The sequence below is a fragment of the Scatophagus argus genome, chromosome 13 (genome assembly GCF_020382885.2).
Source record: "Scatophagus argus isolate fScaArg1 chromosome 13, fScaArg1.pri, whole genome shotgun sequence".
In the NCBI taxonomy this organism is placed as follows: domain Eukaryota; kingdom Metazoa; phylum Chordata; class Actinopteri; family Scatophagidae; genus Scatophagus; species Scatophagus argus.
In genome coordinates this window covers 20,773,198-20,791,688 of record NC_058505.1, presented here as the reverse complement: position 1 = coordinate 20,791,688, position 18,491 = coordinate 20,773,198, and the positions used below count along the sequence as shown (strand labels likewise).

Sequence of the window (18,491 nt, the reverse complement as noted above, 5' to 3'; positions counted from 1 at the left end):
ATCCCATTCCAAACACATTCCGTTAAGAGTTCAAATTCATTTCAGAAGGCACACAAACTGCTTACCCCTTGAACACCCCTGCAGAGGACATGGTACACTCCACTCACATATTAGTCCATAAGAATGATCTGTAGCTCTGCAGGACTGTCTTCAGTTGGGGGGTCGGAGCTCCATCATTTACTGGTTGCCACCGTGTTGTAGCAGATACTGTGTAACCGTTTGTGTGTAGCTTAAGTTACCTGGCCCTCTGTGGAGCATGCTCAGAAGAGCCGGCTGTCACCTGAGAGGCGCAGATGTTGTGTCGGACTCGGCTTCCCGAGTCAGAAATGAGCCTTTAACTCTTTCACCTTAACTCCTCTAACATCTCCTCCTAAACATCAAAAATGTTCCACAGGACTGCGATAAAAATATTCACAAAATATCTTTTTTATTAATCCATGTTATTTTCATTCACAATTTACAGGTAATAAAAACACCTCTTTTGCTTTCCTAGGATTCTTGAGCACAGATCACATTTGGAAATTTAAGTATCTTTAGTAATCAGAATTTCTGTGGCTAATCTTCTATAACATTAACTGTGTGTAACACAGTAATGCAGTTTTATAATTCAAGAAGATAATTAATTGAATTAATTAAACCCTCAAGTTCTTGCATTTGTCGTCATCAGTTAGGATGAAAAAAAATCAGGCACCTTCTTGATTAAATTAGACCCAATGCACAATAGAAAAGAGTGTTATTTCCTGATTACAGTGACTCGTCTTAAACATTTACTTAAAGCGGCACAAATCAAAAGTTTATCTTAAAATGAACCAAATTACTACTTTTATTGGTTACTTGAGTCGGCCAGACTTGTTCTCAGGAGTTGGTGAAGACCAAAACAGAACTATAAAGAGAGTAAATATAAATATTTTAACACCCCCACCCCCATTATAAGGTGTCAGTGCTGTGTTCTGCTGCCCCCAAGTGGCCAAAATAATCACTTCAATGCAGCATTAAAGATCACAGGAATTTGATGATTTTGTTACTCTTGTGCATTCGCTCACTACAGCAAAGGAGATTTAAGATAATTCTCGGTAATTACTTCATGATTTTGTGATTTATCATGTTAACCACTGTTTTCTTTGATTTCTGCTTTCTCTGTTAGCTCTTCGAGAGCCTCCCCTTTAGGAACAGCCAGAACCCTCTTCACCCGCGATATCGTCATATCATCACATGGTCAAGACTATCTTCCCACCAGCCCCGGGAGACTCAATGATGTCATGGTGGGCCTGAGAGGCCTTGTCAAGCGGATACTGGGAGCCGACGACTGGACGCAGCCAACCAGCTTCCATCCCTGCGTAGAGCAGCGCTGCACACTCCCTCGTCTCCTCCTGAGAGAGAGATGAACAGCGATTTATCTGAACTAACAAGAACTTTGGAACACAATTTGTTTTCCTCAGCTCCAACTCAAAAGCTTTTAGCTGTTCATCTTTGTTGTTCACGATGTGACCATTCTGCCGATGTTTTAACTTCAACAGACATTCAACACATTCATCCACCTTGGCGTGTATAAAACATGGCTTATGTGATGTCACGGCTTTGTACCGGCGTAGCAAAGAAAAGGGCCACTCCCAAGATGCTGCTCTCTTTAACCATGGTGTCACGGGGGTTGATCTCTATGGAGCCTCTGGAGCCAACGACCTGAGAAGAGACAGATGAAGGAGTAATGTGCAGTAATGAGCTACACTTGGATACAACTAACGTACAGAACTATGAACGGAATGTAAGAGACAAAGTGCTATCCTGTTAGTTAGGTTGTACAGCCTAGCATAAGAGCAGACTACACTACATAGCTAGCTGCTAAATAGCTAAGTAAGACAAAGGAGAAAAACTGATTCACAAATCATTTTAGTGCTAAAAGTGAAGGAAAATGAGACACAATGGCATTCACAGTAACAGTGGTGAACGTCACTCCTCCTCATTATTCGGTTCCATAGCAAAAGTGTCTCTCGGCAGGCCTGTGAGCAGCTCTTATCAGGAAACTCTTGCATTAAACTTTGACTGCCATTTCTTAGGACCTCAGAGGGTAAGCTACGATCCTTTGTGAATGCGAGCCCTGGATTGTAGTCCTACTGACCACAACGCGTCCTCCGTAGGCCAACATCTGGAGGTCTTTGCTGAGGTTAACATTTGATAGCATCTCCAGTACCACATCTATGCCTCTGCCCTCTGTGGCTTCCTGGAACACACACACACACACACACACACACACACACACACACACACACACACACACACACACACAGTTAACATAGTCCATGTCCATAAAAATCAAATGTTTGAATCCTTGGTGATCTTTATTCAGGACTTTGTTTCTTCCCCTCTGGTGCACCTGCAGTGTGTGTGTGTGTGTGTGTGTGTGTGTGTGTGTGTGTGTGTGTGTGTACGAATACCATCATTTTATCTGTGTAGCCCTCTTCTCTGTGATTAAAGGCCAGGTGAGCTCCGTTGTTGAGAACCAGCTTCATTCCCTCTGGTGTGCCTGCTGTCCCCAGCACTTTGACACCCAGAGCACGGGCCAACTGGCACGCCGCCACACCAACCTAAACACACACAAACACATGCAGTGCAGATGTGGACACTGCTGATTTTTTGGAAATGTGAAGAAAAAAAAAAATAGAAAAGAATTAAAAACACACCCCTCCACTGGCTCCATGGATGAGGACAGTCTCTCCAGCCTTGGCCCGGGCTCTACAACACATCAGTTAAAATACATTTTAGTCCTAACATCTGATGGCATTCAGGGGACTTCTGGTATGTGCTTTGTATTTTCCTTATTGTCAACAACAAATCCCATAAACACTGAAGACAACAACATGGTGGTCTGTCACTTACTGCTTTCTGAGACATCTTGGTTCATAAAACTGTTCTCATTAAACTATTTAAAATTATTATTCAAACCATCAGGCTACTTCACCAAGTCGTCAAATGATGACTTTTGTTATGGTTTTGATTAAAAGGTTATTCTTTCTGTAACATCTTTCCCCACAGGGACAAAATCCACAGTCCTCACCCTGTGCAGAAATTCATTCTAACTTAAGCTGAAGATAGTGACACCTCAGTAGTCTGAGTTAGAAAAATCAAGTGAGGCTCCTCCAGCGTTACAGTCTTTTTAGCAGCAAATTCCCACTTTGTTGTTATTAAGTATCTCTGCCTCCCTGCCGACTCCGCTTTTTGCTATCGCTTTGTCTTTTTACAGTACAATCAGGCTAGCTAGCTAAGCTACCAAAAAACAGTTCTGTGATCTCCGTCATTCTCATCAGAACAGCTCGTCCAGAGCCCTCCTTAGTAACACTGTGGACTGGGGCTTTAAGAAGGTGCTGAGGCTGCTTGTGTTGGGTTTAAAGTTCATTTCTAACAGTGTAACCTTCAGAGCACTTTGGCCGGAATGTCTGACGACAAGAGTAACACATGTGGTGTGACTAAACTAAAAATGGCAGATGTGTGTGGGGGACTGCCTTTGGTCCTTGGAATGAAGTCTTACTTGTGAACCAGAGCTCTGTAGGCGGTGAAGTAAGGGATCCCAATGGCAGCACCCTGGGCGAAGTCTAAAGAAGCGGGCAGTTTGTGGACACAGTCGTCAGCTGCTACGGTGTACTCTGCATAACCTCCACTAACTGTCGCTGTGGTGAACACATGGTCTCCTGCCTGGGAAACACACATGCAAAGTTAAAGTATACAGTCTGTGTTTTAACTGGACTTCACAAACTTAGCTGTACTTCAGTACATGTACTAGTAAGCCCGTTTATAGTTAAGGGTAGAACTGCAGTGATTAATGGATCAGTCAGCTGCAAAAAATTTGTTGGCAAATTTGTTGTCTATTTTGATAAGTGATTAACGATTTCAGTCACTTTACAGCAAAAATGTCAAACATTTGCTGGTTTAAGCTTCTCAGATGTAAGGATTTGCTGCTTTTCTTTGACATTTATGACAGAAAATAATGAGTCTGTGGGATTTGGACTGGATCAATTAATGAGTATAATAATCAGATGTGAATGAAAATAACTGTTAGTTGCAGCCCTAGTTCAGCGGTTTCCTGACTGCAAGGTGTGCGGGATCGGGATATTTAATGTCCTCTTACTTCTGTTCACAGTCCTCGCATAATCTCACTGACCAGCAGATCCAATGATTTGCAGACATTTCAAAACGGAGACAATGGATTTCAATTTAGATTCTGACTCATGATCACGATTAAATAGATTGTGATAATACTGCAGATCGCCCATCTCTAATAAAAGGGTGATATACATTTTCCAAGGACATCACTTTCTTGGATGTCCATCGCAAACAAATGTCCATAAATCCACTTAGATTATGGATTATAAAACCAGAACTAAGTATCATCACATCTTTAGGTTTACTTCAGCGTCAGTGCAATCCACTGATTGTTGTCTGAACATCCATGGAATACATTAAAAACAGGTCTGCTAACAGTTAATCCAACAGACAAAAAGCTGCTGATTTACCAAAATATGAGCAAATATTGGCTAAAGTTAAAGTGGTAAGACACAGCATAACTAAGTAAGGCATAGAATAATGATTCATCAATCCAATCCAGAATTAACTGAAATCAATAATAATAACTTTTAACGTACTAATTTTGCACTGCAAATCTGTACTGTGTAGCCTATAGTAACCTGTAAGATAATACACTATATAGACAAAAATATCCAGACACGCATCCTTATGGGGCTGTTTTTCAGGGGTTAGGCGGGGTGCCTGACTCCCAGTGAAGGGAAATCTTAATGCTTCAGCACACCAACACATTTTGGACAATGCTGTGCTTCAAACTTTGTGGCAACAGTTTGGGGAAGACTCTCTCCTATTCCAGCATGAATGCAGTGCACAAAGCCATAAAGACATGGTTGGATGAGTTTGGTGTGGAAGAACTGGACTGGTCCACACAGAGTCCTGACCTCAACCCCATCAACACTGCAAAATCTTGGGGAAAGCCTTCACAGAAGAGTGGAAGCTGTTATAAATGCACCAGGTCTCTGTTGGTGTAATGGTCAAGTGTCTCAGTATTTCTGACTATGTAGTGCATGGCAAATGAAAAAACTCAAAGATAAAGCACATGTTGTGCTGCTCTCCTGCTGTCCAACGTGCAAACTGCCTCAAAGTGCTGCCTCACAGCAACTGGATGAGAACTTAGGATTTCTAAGTCTGTTCCACCCCTCTGAATCACTGCTGACATCTCTGATTGATATTGATGTTGACCTGTTACCCATCTATCCCTTAACTATGCCCTCTTATCCTGTGAATGGTTGTGGGCTGCCAGGAGCCAATCCCAAATGTCACTGGGCGAGAGGTGGGGTACACCCTGTACATGTGTCCAGTCAATCTCAGGGCTGACACGCAGAGACAAACAACAGGCAGACAACCATTCATGGTCACATTTTACACCTGCAGGGAATTAAGAGTCACCAATTAACCTGCATGTGTTTTGTTTAACTGTGGGAGGAAGCCAAAATACTCTGAGTAAACATGCAAAGGCAGGTTTGCAAAGAAATGTTTTTCTGCTAGAACTTCACTCCTGGCATAACTAAGAAGCCCCTGAACAATACTGACAGTCCCTCCCAGACTGGTCAAAGCTGTATACTTTAAAGGAAACATCAGCATTAATCTCACATAAGCCTGTAACATTTGGCGAACTGTTTGTACTTTGTAACATATGTCTCATCATTGTGGATATACGAACTTCCTCCTCTAAGGTTGCTTTGAAGTCTAAAGTGATGGCAAACAACCTGCATTCACACCTAGAGGTCAGCTCTACAGCATACAGAAACACTGACTTCACTGACAGCATTAAGAGTAAACAAATTAAAATGACAATTAACCAAGACAGAGACAAAAATAAATTGAATATGTGATTTACTGTTGAGCAGTGTTTGTTAATCAGACCTTTACTGCAGTGACACCTTCTCCAGTGGTTTCCACCACTCCAGCTACATCTGTGCCCGGTACGTATGGCAGGGTGGGCTTACGGGCGTATGTCCCAGACCGGATGTAAGTTTCCACAGGGTTCACCCCACAGGCATGGACACGAATCAACACCTACAACAGAGAGACATCTGAAAATCATCATGTGTAGGAAATTACAGACACATATGCACTAGTTGGTCATAGCTTGGATTGATCGCTTTTTCATATGCTCATTTTGGCTTTATTGTCATTGTATGGGCAAACGTATCCTAAGAAATCTACATTACTCACTGTATTAATACCATATAAAATGTATTCATACACAAACAAACTCAAAAACATTAAGACAACACTTTTGACTTGTTCTGTGTACACAGTAGGTTTAGTTCTCCCAAAGTTTGAGCACATATCTGTTGGTGAAAACGTCTCCTTTGCTGTTTTATCAAAGGCAGGAGTGTTTTATTGTTTGTTTTATTTATTTTTTTTTTTTGTGTGTGACCAGCAGAAGGTAGAACTGCATTAATCGTTCAACCAGGCTCTTGATAAGCTGATCAAACAGCTAGCTCAGGTGTAGCTGTTTGACTGTGATATGCCACCCCCGCGAGGAGGAGGAGGAGGAGGAGGAGGGCTTCTCTTTTGACAAACCGGAAGTGCTTGCTAACAAGAAATTTGTGCTAAAAATTGTGGGTAAACAAAGCGTTGGCGCGGACAGAAAACAGTCTTGGCTGTTTTAATTCAACTCGTGAAACATGTGTTGCGTTTCTCTTATTCTGCTGAGCGCACATGGCTGAACTCCCCATGCTGAATGTGAGGCCGTGACCGTTACGTTACGAACGTTAGCCGTAAAGGCAAGGAGCAGATGTTGGCGCTGGGACTTGATAGCGACAGGCAGCTAGTTGTTTGTACTGTGGCTAAACCTCTACCTGTGAACTGTGTCCATCAAGACTTCAGTCCGTCTCACCTGTCTGTGTCCAGGCTGAGGGACAGTCACGTCTGAGCAGAGTTTCAGAACCGACGGAGCTCCAAACTCACTCACTTTGATGGCTCTCATCAGCTTGCTGCTCGACATGTCTCCAACACACACACACACACACACACACACACTGGACTCGTTCGTGTTGATTCGCTCCTCACCCGGAAAGCGGACGGGGACAGGCAGCAGCAGCAGTGCGCGGAGACAAAAAGCTGCGATCAAATCAAACTACAGAAGTTTCCAGCAGGTCTCAGGCTGTACAGGAAGTGAATCGTGTTAGATCGGATTCTGACTTATTAAAATGTTATGTCAGACCCATATATCAGTTTGTCCTAGCATGTCTTTAAGAGGCCTGCAGCTCGAAATGGTTTACAAAAACGCAGAATGTTTATCAACATTACCTATGTGCACCAATCACATTAAAACCACTGACAGGTGAAGTGAATCAAAACAAGACTCTGACTCCCCTGATCCCAACATGATGGAGAAACTGTGGGATTCATCATAATTAGCCAAATCCACCTTCCCATGCACAGGACTCAAAGGGTCCAACTTTCCAATGTGATCATAAAATAACCCCTGAGGTCCCGTGTCCCTTCCTCTGACAGGTCAGGTGAGGCCTCCACCTCCGGGGGTATTTTATGGGATGGTCGGATCCCTTATTGCCTCCTGTGTGTCCAGGTTGGAGGCCCCATCTGGTGGGAGGTTGGATTCAGCTTATTTCGGTACAACTCACAGGTTCTCAGATAGTCTGGGACCTGGAGAGTCTGCAGGCCATTGTTGTGGTTCTTGAGACATTCCTGAGCTGTTTTCAAAATGTGACGGGGTACACTGTCCAGCTGGGGGGAGGCTGCTGCTGCCATGGGTGGTGATGGGGTATATTTGGTCTGCAGTGTTTCGGTGGGTGGTGTGTGTCAAAGAACACCCATATGATTGCCAGAACCCAATGTTTCCCCGTAGAACATTGCATTGTAAAGATATGATATTAATTTTGTTCACTTCACCTGTCAGTGGTGTTGTGGCTGATCCATGTATATCAGTTTGTATAATCTGTACTGCTTCTTGTTTTAGTATGTAGTACTGGAAGCTCTTTAATAGATGGAGCATCAAACTTCTAAGGTTGTTGGCACATCTAAGCGGTTCCATACTCAGCCAGGTTTGATGAACAAAATGGCAGTTTTTAATAAACATTTAACATTTCTTTAAACCTATGTCTTTGACGAAAAGCATCCAAATCATCCACAATTTTTGGATGCAGTTACATATGATGTGACATGATCGTTTTTGTCTTACATGTTTCATTATTTTAATAATTTTATAAAAGTTATTCATTACTCATTTATTCTTATTTATTCGTACAGTCATATAGTTTCCTGTTTTACGTTGGCGTTGTTATTTAAAAACATCCCCACACTTTAAAGGCCTTTAATTGGTGCAATTTTTTTGCTTTAATAAAGAGGGCAACATTCTTCTTTCCAACCCACGATAATGAAAGCTGTATTACTGTGTATTATAAATATCTAAACACATCTCGAAACATAACCTGACGACAGCTCGATGGAAAATATGTCTTAAAATCTACTGCCAGTTGATTGCCGATTATGCTGCGCATCGACTACTGTGGCCTCAAGACAACATGACGTCACATCCGTTTACGTATCGTCGACTCCTACATGTATGGATTAGCATGGACTGAGGTATAACGCTGCAAAGAAACCCATCCACATGAGCAGGAAACACGATGCGGAACCAGGACCAGAGGCGTCTGACTTCGTCCGTGAAGTCCTGTCCTCGGTGTTAGCTCTGTCACGCTGAGTAACGGTGTCATTCCATAAAGACAGACTTGCTAACAGTGTTTCATGTGCTTCACTCAAACAGCAAGACTCACTGACTGGGCAGCTGGACGACTCTCAGCCTCAGGTGACGTTAAGTAAGCCCTGTGCCTCACTTTGTGTTCATAGAAAATGGCAACAAGGAGCAGGTATGTGCTGCAGAGAGTGTCCAGTGTCCTCAGAGCTCACGCTGTCTGCTATCACAGCTCAACACGGACCTCAAGTCAAGGACTCCCGCTGTGGAAACCTCAGTGCAGGTTTCTGAGCTGCTCACACACACTCTACACGTCTGCGACTCCCGCCACAGGTACTTTAACAGAAGTCACAAGAAGGCTGAAGTGTTCAGCCTTTACCCCCACGTAGAATGTGGCTGTTATTAATGTTATTAAATGCAGCCCTGATCTTAATTCAGACTGTTTCGCAGGTCCCAGCAGTCTGTCATTCAGGAGTCACACCTGTGGTGAACTGAGATCAGATCATGTGGGAGAGAAAGTCACCCTCTGTGGCTGGGTCCAATACCTCAGGTATTCTTCTGTCACTGCTGTGTACACATTGAGACGGAAATAACAGTTACATGTGAGACATCAAAGATGGTATTTAAAGCTTGCTAGACTATGACTTTAAATGCTGGTGCCTCCTATGAGCAGTGAGAGCTAACATTTTAAAGTGACTAAGAGTTTACAGCTATGCTAGCTGCTCTGTGAAGCTGCACATACTGTAGATTCACGTGTACTCTGATGCTTGCTGTGTTTAGCATGTTAGCGAGCTAACATATGCTAATGAACATTGCATGCTAAGTGCAGTATTGGCTGATGGGAAAGTCACTAGTTTGCCAGTATTTGGTTTTAAACTAAAGTTTTTGAAGCTCTAGAGATGCTAAGACACATGATGTTAAGACATAAATTTCAACTTGGCTTGACCTTTGGCTTGAGAGGAAAAGTCAGAGGATACAGATCAAAGTGGAGGTGCAGCTGACACACTGCTGTCCCCAGAGCCTGGCATGGCTAAAATGTGAACTGCTCAATGGTACTGTGACGTCACTTAATTGCAGCATTTTCATTTTGTCAACATAGCCTGTCAGTGACGCCTCATATGAAAATGATTCCAATTCCAATTTTGGTCAGTCCGTGTACGCTCGCGTACGCTCACTGCTGTTTAGGGCACACAGTGCATGTCACTGTCACATTATAATGCTTGACTTCCTGTTAGATCTTTGATTCCCCTCACACTCTACACTTTGATGTGTATTGGAAGAGAAAACATGCAGTTACATTTATATTATGCCCTGCTAGTTGTTTTTGGGGGGAACAGGGCTTAGACACTACCACAGTTGATCGTTTTTCTCCATTGGACTCTCACACAAAACTGTTTTTGCCTCCCCCACAGGCAGGACCTGTTCGTCATCCTGCGAGATTTCAGTGGCTTGACACAAGTTCTAATTCCTCAGGAAGAAGTAAGGATGGAAACATTTCAAATACCACAATGCAATGTCTGACGTCATTATTACAACTAATAATAAATATATGAATAATACCAACAATAACAATTTTTTTTTCCTATGTTTTAAGTCTGCCAGTAATTTAAAAGCAGTGCTGTGTGGTCTGACGGCCGAGTCTGTCGTCCAGGTCACAGGAACAGTGAGACGACGGCCGGCGGGACAGGAGAACAAGGTCTGTGTGTAATATTAGATCATGACTGGCTGCCATCAGCAGGTCCTCTTATTTACATGAGCACATCCAACATTTATTTATTTGTCTGTGGAAACAAGGAGAATGTATTGAACATCCAGAAAGCTTTACAGGCTGTTGCACAGCTTTGACAAACCAATTAACAGGACATTTTTTATGAACTGACAGCTCAGTTGTTATTGACTGTAAAGCTGCGCACAATGCTGGGTTACATTTTCACATGGATTGAACCTCTGGAAAGTGGAGGCTTTCAAGCTCAGATGCCCTGAGTGGACTGAGCCTGTAATATGATTCTCACTTTAGAACCTTCCTATAGATGAGAGGCAATTTTGAAGATACTGTAGACTCCCAAGATGAACCAGTGCAGTTTCCATACAGGAATCCTGACTGCCAGACCATATGGGAATATGACAGGAAACATCTCTAATCAGATGAAGGATCCAGCCATCAGAATTTGAAAGTTTTAGATTGCCTTTTGCAGCAATGTAAATCAGACCTTTCAGGGTATTTTGAAGTAGTAATTTATTATTTAAACTGCTCTTGTTCTGCTGTGTCCATACCAACAGGCCATGCCAACAGGAGAAATAGAAGTCTTGGCTGAGGGTGTGGAGGTTTTCAATGTGTGCCAGAAGTTACCTTTTGAAATTAAAGACTTTGTCAAAGTAAGAGCTCATGTTTATCATGCTTGTGCACCATTTTGCTCAAGCAGGTAATATTATTGTTAATAACTGTGAATGATTGTGTTTTTGTTGTTGGGTTGCGCAGAAATCGGAATCCTTGCGGATGCAGTATCGCTACCTGGACCTGAGGTCGTCTCAGATGCAGAAGAACCTCAGACTGAGATCTCAACTGGTGATGAACATGAGAGAATACCTCTGTAACGTGCATGGTATGGAGGGCGACATTCATTTTGCCCACATTCAGACTTCCAAACATACTGCCTCCATTCAGTCTCCATGTAATGCCAACCACCTGTAATTGGACTTTAGGGGAATTGGAGGACACGCCGACAAAGCAGTACTGAAACCAACAGTAGAGTCCAGGTTCTTTGTGTTAAAACATGACCACATGGAACTGAACTTGAACGGTGGCTTCATTTTCTCATTTGTAGGTTTTGTCGATGTGGAAACTCCTACCTTGTTTAAAAGAACGCCAGGGGTAAGAAAGTGTTTCATTTTTATGATCATTTCAGCTTTGCAGACTCAAAATCACTGTAAAGGTTCTTTGCCAAGGAAACACTCAAAGAATGGCAGAATATATTTCCATGGTGCTGTATTAACAATCAGAGAAAAGGTGATTTCTCCAACATGTGGACGCATTACACTGTAAGACTGGACCTAGCTCATGTTGTCAAACCCTTAGTGAAGTTTCCAGATCAAAACTAAATGCAGTTTGTATTTTACTGAAGAGCAGTCTGTAAGAGTGGCTGTCACTTTTTTCAGATCAAGATGTCTCCCCAAAGCACATCTTGTGATATTTAATGCTATGCATGCCAAATTATAATGTAGCAGTTAGAAATGACTATTTTTTTTTAAACATGCATGATATCAAGGCTTTGCTTATTGTTTTGGGTTTCAGGGAGCCAAAGAGTTTGTGGTTCCTTCCAGAGAGCCTGGCCGGTTTTACTCTCTGCCCCAGAGTCCGCAGCAGTTCAAACAGCTCCTCATGGTGGCTGGTATAGACAGGTGGGTTTGAGTAGAAGACGACACGATTTTCCAGTTCTGTGGGTGTTGGCAGATATGATGATCTGTGCATGCACATCACTCATTACACATAAATAAAGATGTGTCTTTGCTGTAGATTCAAAAGAGTTAGGAATTGTGACAGCGAACAGATTATCACCTGAATCTGCAGCTGCCCTCAGCTTTACAGTTGTATAGTGAGTATGTAATGTTCAACAGCCTCTGTCCTTTGTTGTTGCAGGTACTTCCAGATGGCCCGGTGTTACAGAGATGAAGGCTCCAAACCCGACCGGCAGCCCGAGTTCACCCAGGTAAGATAGAGGTTTTTTTAATTCACCGTACGGGTTTCATGTTGTCACTGTGCTCTGTTGGCAACGAACTTGTTAGCTGTTACTGTAGATACTTTCATACTTTGTTTTGTAGCATGGTTTTGTCAGTGTTAGGGCCGAATCAGGAATCAGGAACAGTTTTTTTTGGAAGAGTTCGAATTCCCATTCCGCGAGTTGAACCCAGGCCGCCTGGCTGAAAACAAGGAATCCTAACCGCTGGGCCATATGGGAGCATATTAAAGAGTGAATTCAGTCTCAAGCGGTTGTTGAAATTTTTTCATTTCATCATTTCATGTTACTTTGGTCTTGGTGCTGATCTTGATGTACTCTTCGTACTTGCTCCTGGTGTTGACTTAGACTTTACTGGTCAGTTTACAGTCCTGTTCTGTGTTCTCTGAATGGTTGTGCTCTCATTATCTCTCCCAGGTGGACATAGAAATGTCTTTTGTGGACCGGACAGGAATCATGTCCTTGGTGGAGGGTTTGTTACAGTACTCCTGGCCTACAGAGAAAGGTTCTATTAATGTTCCTTTCCAAACCATGACATATGAAGAGGCCATGAGGGACTATGGTGTGGACAAGCCTGATACCAGATTCAGTATGAAGGTGGGTGATTGTGGATTTTCAGAGCAAAGCCTGGAACAGAACGGTGATTCTGCTGACCAGTACAAATCACCATTGCTCTTTGTCGCCAGTCACATTATCATAGAGGCAGTTCTTCTGATCCTGTCAGGATCCTGTAGGAACCGTGACTCAGTTTTTCCAGTGAGCTGACAGGTCAGAGGTCAGTCAGACTGCTCGCAGGTTTTGACCTGAAGTTAAAGATCCCGTGTGGAATTTTCTTGTGCACAAACAAAAGTTTGCATTCAGTGTTAGTCATCAGAACCCACTGAGTGTATCGTTGAGCTCTAGCAAATGTCTGGGATGCATTTACGTCCTTGCAAAGCTGACTTTAATAATTTAATTTAAATCCTGCGTTGTTTACATCAGTGTTCAGGATCTCGCAGTCTTCTTCTTCCCTGCCTTTGCTAGCGCATTGGAGCGTAATTCGGCGTCATACTACCACATGTGGATCAGTGAAAGAGCATAGTACCACGGGCAGGAATGTGTACGCACATGCTCATGCGCCATCCTACTATAGTTCTAAACTTGACAGCAAACTTTTGACCTACTTGGAACAGGTTGGCTATGCAGCATAGGTAGGTTAACATGACAGTCTACCCCAGTTAAATGTGAGCCAACTTCATGATACCAGAAAACTTCGGTGAAGTCCAAAGATAGTTGGCTAATTCAATGATATCAGTTTGTGTTATAGGCCGCTGATTTCATGGGTTGGTAATGACACAAATTTTCTATTTTTAAAACTTTAGAAGCCAACTGATTTTGCATACCATTAACATCAACATAACAGAAACTGTAATTGCATGCAAGCATGAAGAGTTCCTCACGTTTCCTCTGGATTGAATTACAAAATGTCCCAAGAATTTTCCTCATGCCAGTATAGCCAGATAAAAGCATCAAAGCACCTGTTAAAAGGCACCAAGATACAGGAAGTAACATCTACTGTGCTCAAATTGTTCTTAGGTCACATTGTCCCACCCTCATTTTTAATTCTTATGCCCATACCAGACCACAGTTGGTGGGAGATGTGTTCATCTAAATACCCTGTCAGGTTTTGGTTGTTAACTTAAATCTAAAAAAAAAGAAATCATTGAGCATAAGATGCTGTTCTGTGTGGATATGTCTGTGGGCCCAGAGGTGTTTAACCACACGTCTCTTTCTTCTTATCTGTCTGTGTGTCTGTCCAGCTCATGGATCTCAGTGAGGTTTTCTTATCCACTGAAATTGAATTCCTCAGATCAGCTCTCAGCCAACCAGAAGGCTCTGTTCAGGCCATCTGTGTCCCCAGTGGAGCAGTAAGAACCGAACCATTTCTTGTGAAAAGAAACCAAACGGCGCATACTGTGCTTTCACTGTCAAGTACAACTTCATAATAATGAAAACAAACCGCTGTTTGTCCTTGCTGTCCTCTTCACAGCTGTTTGTCTCAAATGAGATTCTGTGTCTCTGTGTTTGACAACAGAAACTGTTCACTGGGAAAGATTTGGCACAACTGAAACAAACAGCGGAGACTCAGTTTGGACAGGTACGTTTGTCTTTCCTCTTGTTGTCTTAAAATTGTGTTGCGAATTTGCTTGAAGTGATCATTTTGATTTTGGTCAATTTCTTGTTGTTTTGAACGAATGGTTAAAAAAATGTAGCATGTGTATGGTGTGTAATTTTTACTAAATGTTTATTTGTGTGTATGAGTATAGCATACTATTGCAATCCACTGTAGTATCCCTCCACAAGAAGACCTTGTGAAGCTTACAAAGTTAAAGCTTCTGAAAACTTTGCTTCAGATTTTTCAGTATTTCTCTATAATGCTGAATATTCATGACTAAATACACACTTTAGTTATCACTCTCACAAAACGTAAATATGGTACATTGTTAACCATCATTTAGTGTATTAGCATGCTAACAATTGCACTAAAAGTACTCATGAGAATGTTTGGCAGGTATTTGGTCGTACACCACAGTACAGGGTAAGCTTTTGATGTGGTCACGGCACTACATGAAAAGACAGGGGATCACCAGAAACTGATACAAAAACGTAGCCTAAGCACTAAGGTTTACTGCAAGAGTGAGTTTTACAGATGCAGTAATATTGTGTCCAAGTTTTTTCTCACTTTGTCTTTTTTTTTTTGTCTCAAGGACCTTAGTGTGCTGCTGGTCAAAACTGATGGGACATTGAAGTCTCACCTAAAGAAACTGCTGTCTGTGTCAGCCACAGATGAGCTGCTGCAGAGGACAGGGGCCAAACCTGGAGACCTGCTGCTGATGGCAGCTGGTTCCCTCCACACAGTGGTAAGAGACTCACTGCACTCTCCTCAAACTTAGATTATGGTAGACTGATGAAAGGGAGGTGATCAGCAAATCAGCCAGGAAAGATAAAAGGCAATATAATGTGTCCTCTGTCTCTCCATCCTACCCTCTCTGTCTCTTACCACACCGCTGCTGTCGCTCTCAGCGCCCGTTGCTGGGTAATCTTCGCCTGCAGTGTGCGGAGATCCTGCAGTCTAATGGAGTTTCGGTCCGTGACCCTTCAGCCTTCCACTTCCTGTGGATTGTGGACTTTCCTCTCTTCTTGCCCAAAGAAGAGGAACCAGAGCAGCTGGAATCAGCCCATCATCCATTTACTGCTCCAGTGCCAGAGGATGCACAGTTACTCTACTCAGAGCCACACAAGGTAGTGTGTAGATAGCTTCACTCAAAGTCAGTTTTATTTTGTCCCTTTTTATATATTTTTTGATATTTCTAAGTAAGCGCACATCAAGCCTTATAGGCATGTTCTGTTATTGCCAGGTACGTGGTCAGCATTATGACCTGGTGCTGAATGGCTGTGAGATCGGAGGAGGCTCCATCCGTATCCACAAGGCCTCAGAGCAGCTTCACGTCCTGAAGAATATCCTCAAGGTCAGCCACTGTATATATTTCAAATGCTCACACTACCTTTGGAAGTGGGTTGAATCAGTTACCAGTCACAAGTGTGTGTGTGTGTTTGCGTGCTACAGGAGGACCCCAGTCTTCTCTCTCACCTGCTGGAGGCTTTGGATTCAGGAGCACCACCACATGGAGGCATTGCTCTGGGTAAGGTTAACTTTGCACTTGACCAGTGGTACCAAAACAGAAAGAAAAGGCTGCGCAAGTCTTCTGCGCAGGCAGCGTTTCTCGATCCATATTAAGAAGAAGAAGAAGAATCACTTAATTGACAGTATATATATTTTTACATACACACACTGAATTCGTCTTCTGCATTTGACCCATCCTTAGTTGAACACACACATGCAACACCCGGCAAATTACATGCAGTGTTTGGTAGCATCAAGCAACCGGGGAGCATATTGGGGGGTTAAGTGCCTTGCTCAAGGGAACATCAGCCAGCTAATGGAGGAGGGGGAGCAGTTTTCGCATTAATCACTCCACCACAATTTTTCCTAGTTTTTACTGCCTAAACCAAACCATTTCAAATGCCTGATGCTCAAGTTTTAGTTAGTAATGTTACTTTTCATGACAGCTGTGTTTTTATTTCAGCTTTCAGCCAGCCTCATGCTCTCTTTGTCTAGCAACCACATTTAGCCAGTTAGCTCCTGTTAGCTAGAGCAACAGCAGTGCTGAATATGTTATGAATCTACCTGGTAAGGCTGAAAAAGACCACAGTACGTGAACACGGTTACTAAAGGTGTTTAGCTTTTTGGCGTAGCCTAGCAAGGTTGTCCATGCTATCTGCCTAGCAGACTTACTAGCTAGATCAGCTTGTGAGTTTGGATAATTTCTCACTGTCAAAGTGAAGTGCCGTTCTAAGCAGTGCTTTGTGGCTCTGGTTGGCTTGAGAAGCCTTTTTGATCTTCAGAGTTTTTAATAGCAAGAACATTCTCAATATTATTTTTACTCTGATTAGCATGTTGAACAGTCAAATAGGGGAGCAGATGCTGAGTTTGGTAACTTAAGAGACATGACATCCCAAATGTGTGTACTCCAACTTGCAAATCACAAATTTGGTCTCAGCATTAAAGTGGCAGTGGTACCATCAGCAGAGCATACATATAATAGGAGATGTATGTGATATGTAATACTACTATAAATGCAGACTCCATGACCTAAAAGGTGAAAATTGCAATAAATTAGGTTGTTTGACTACTCTATTGCTGCTTTTCTAGGTTTAGACAGGCTGGTCTCTATCATGGTCGGAGCTCCCAGCATCCGTGACGTCATTGCCTTCCCCAAGTCATTCCGGGGTCATGACCTCATGAGCTCAGCCCCTGACTTAGTATCCGAGGAGGAGCTGAAGTCTTATCACATCTCTGTCAAATGGCCCGCAGACCGAAGAGGAGGAGGAGAGGGGAAGTGAGGGGGTAAAAGAAGAAAAGATACAAAGACATCAGAGGAGGGCTCAGTGCCTTCCCAAAGCTCTGAAACCCACACAACAGTGGAAAGAGTGTGAGGATGAGCAGACAATCAGCAGGCGGTGCAGAGGCTGAAGCCTATGAAGATGTCTGCCAGCTGGCTGACAGATATGAGGGGGAAGAGAGAAAATGAGGAGGAGGTGATGTTGTGGCTGCATCTCGGTATCCTTACTTTGAAACTGAACAGAAAAAGGAATGCGGAAAGCCAGAGCCCTCAGTGTGGAAATCTGAAGCACCGACTGGTTCAACAAAGAAGAAAAACCTACCAAATGTTGCTGAACGACACTTTTACTGATGCGTACCCTCTGTTATGATGTTGGTCCCTCCCAGAATAATGACATAATCCTGTTTTTTTTAAATAACATTTCCAATTAATGATTAACAATTATTCCTTAATTTAAAATGAGTAATTTTTCACTGACTTGTAGAATTTCATACTGGATAAGAATAAAACTCTGAAGAAACACTTCAAACCTGTATTTTGTTGGGATGCATAACAAGCGTGAGCACATTGGAGGCTGGTACTGTCACACATAGAGCCGCCGGGAGCTGCTCTTAATGTCCTTTTCAACATGATCTCTGATCATTTTTGGGAAAACACTAATATCTTTCTGAATGGTAGGCTCTCCCAAAAAAAAAGGCAAGAAAAAAAAAACGTATTTAAACACTGTAGCAGTATAGTCATGCAGATACAGACTGGCAAATTCTACTGACAAATTAAAAAACAGCATAAAGTGACTCAAGAAGAAGTTCAGCTTTGTTGTCAAAGCATTCAGTGAGCCCCTGTGTCCTGTGTGGAAATATTAGCATTCCTTGTGCTTCTCCTCTTATCTTGTCTTAAAACAACACTCACATGCCCATCTAGCATGAAAGGTGAAATGGTCTCTGTATTCCTCTGCTACTCATTTGATTAGATTTGACAAGGTCACACTGCTGAAGTCTCATAGCAGCTTTAGCTGAACTTTAAAATGCATTTTACACAAAAACTGGGACTGTGAACTTTGTCCGCTTCACTTAC

At 42.7% G+C, this 18,491-nt stretch overlaps 2 protein-coding genes across 3 annotated transcripts; one reads left to right on the top strand and one right to left on the bottom strand.

Annotated features, from left to right (window-relative positions):
• Positions 1-402: 402 nt before the first annotated feature.
• Positions 403-7,115, bottom strand: cryz (crystallin, zeta (quinone reductase)). The gene is made up of 8 exons (XM_046407764.1): positions 6,923-7,115; positions 5,941-6,093; positions 3,524-3,687; positions 2,679-2,730; positions 2,433-2,582; positions 2,117-2,218; positions 1,585-1,680; positions 403-1,370 (listed from the first exon to the last, which is right to left on the bottom strand). The coding sequence occupies exons 1-8, from the start codon at positions 7,028-7,030 to the stop codon at positions 1,209-1,211; spliced, it is 987 nt and encodes a 328-aa protein (XP_046263720.1). The 5' UTR covers positions 7,031-7,115; the 3' UTR covers positions 403-1,208.
• dars2 (aspartyl-tRNA synthetase 2, mitochondrial) lies at positions 6,020-18,088 on the top strand. Of its 2 annotated transcripts, none has more exons than XM_046407746.1 (18): positions 6,020-6,126; positions 8,813-9,073; positions 9,191-9,290; positions 10,153-10,219; positions 10,335-10,436; positions 11,021-11,116; positions 11,220-11,343; positions 11,566-11,612; positions 12,033-12,139; positions 12,378-12,447; positions 12,892-13,071; positions 14,274-14,381; positions 14,549-14,611; positions 15,222-15,374; positions 15,538-15,756; positions 15,873-15,983; positions 16,082-16,157; positions 17,228-18,088. In XM_046407746.1, exons 2-18 carry the CDS (start codon positions 8,899-8,901, stop codon positions 17,416-17,418), a joined length of 1,989 nt encoding a protein of 662 aa, XP_046263702.1. In that variant the 5' UTR covers positions 6,020-6,126; positions 8,813-8,898; the 3' UTR covers positions 17,419-18,088. The 2 variants fall into 2 exon arrangements, with proteins under 2 accessions (XP_046263702.1, XP_046263701.1); XM_046407745.1 differs by lacking the exon at positions 6,020-6,126 and adding an exon at positions 8,550-8,631.
• The last annotated feature ends 403 nt before the right edge of the window (positions 18,089-18,491 follow it).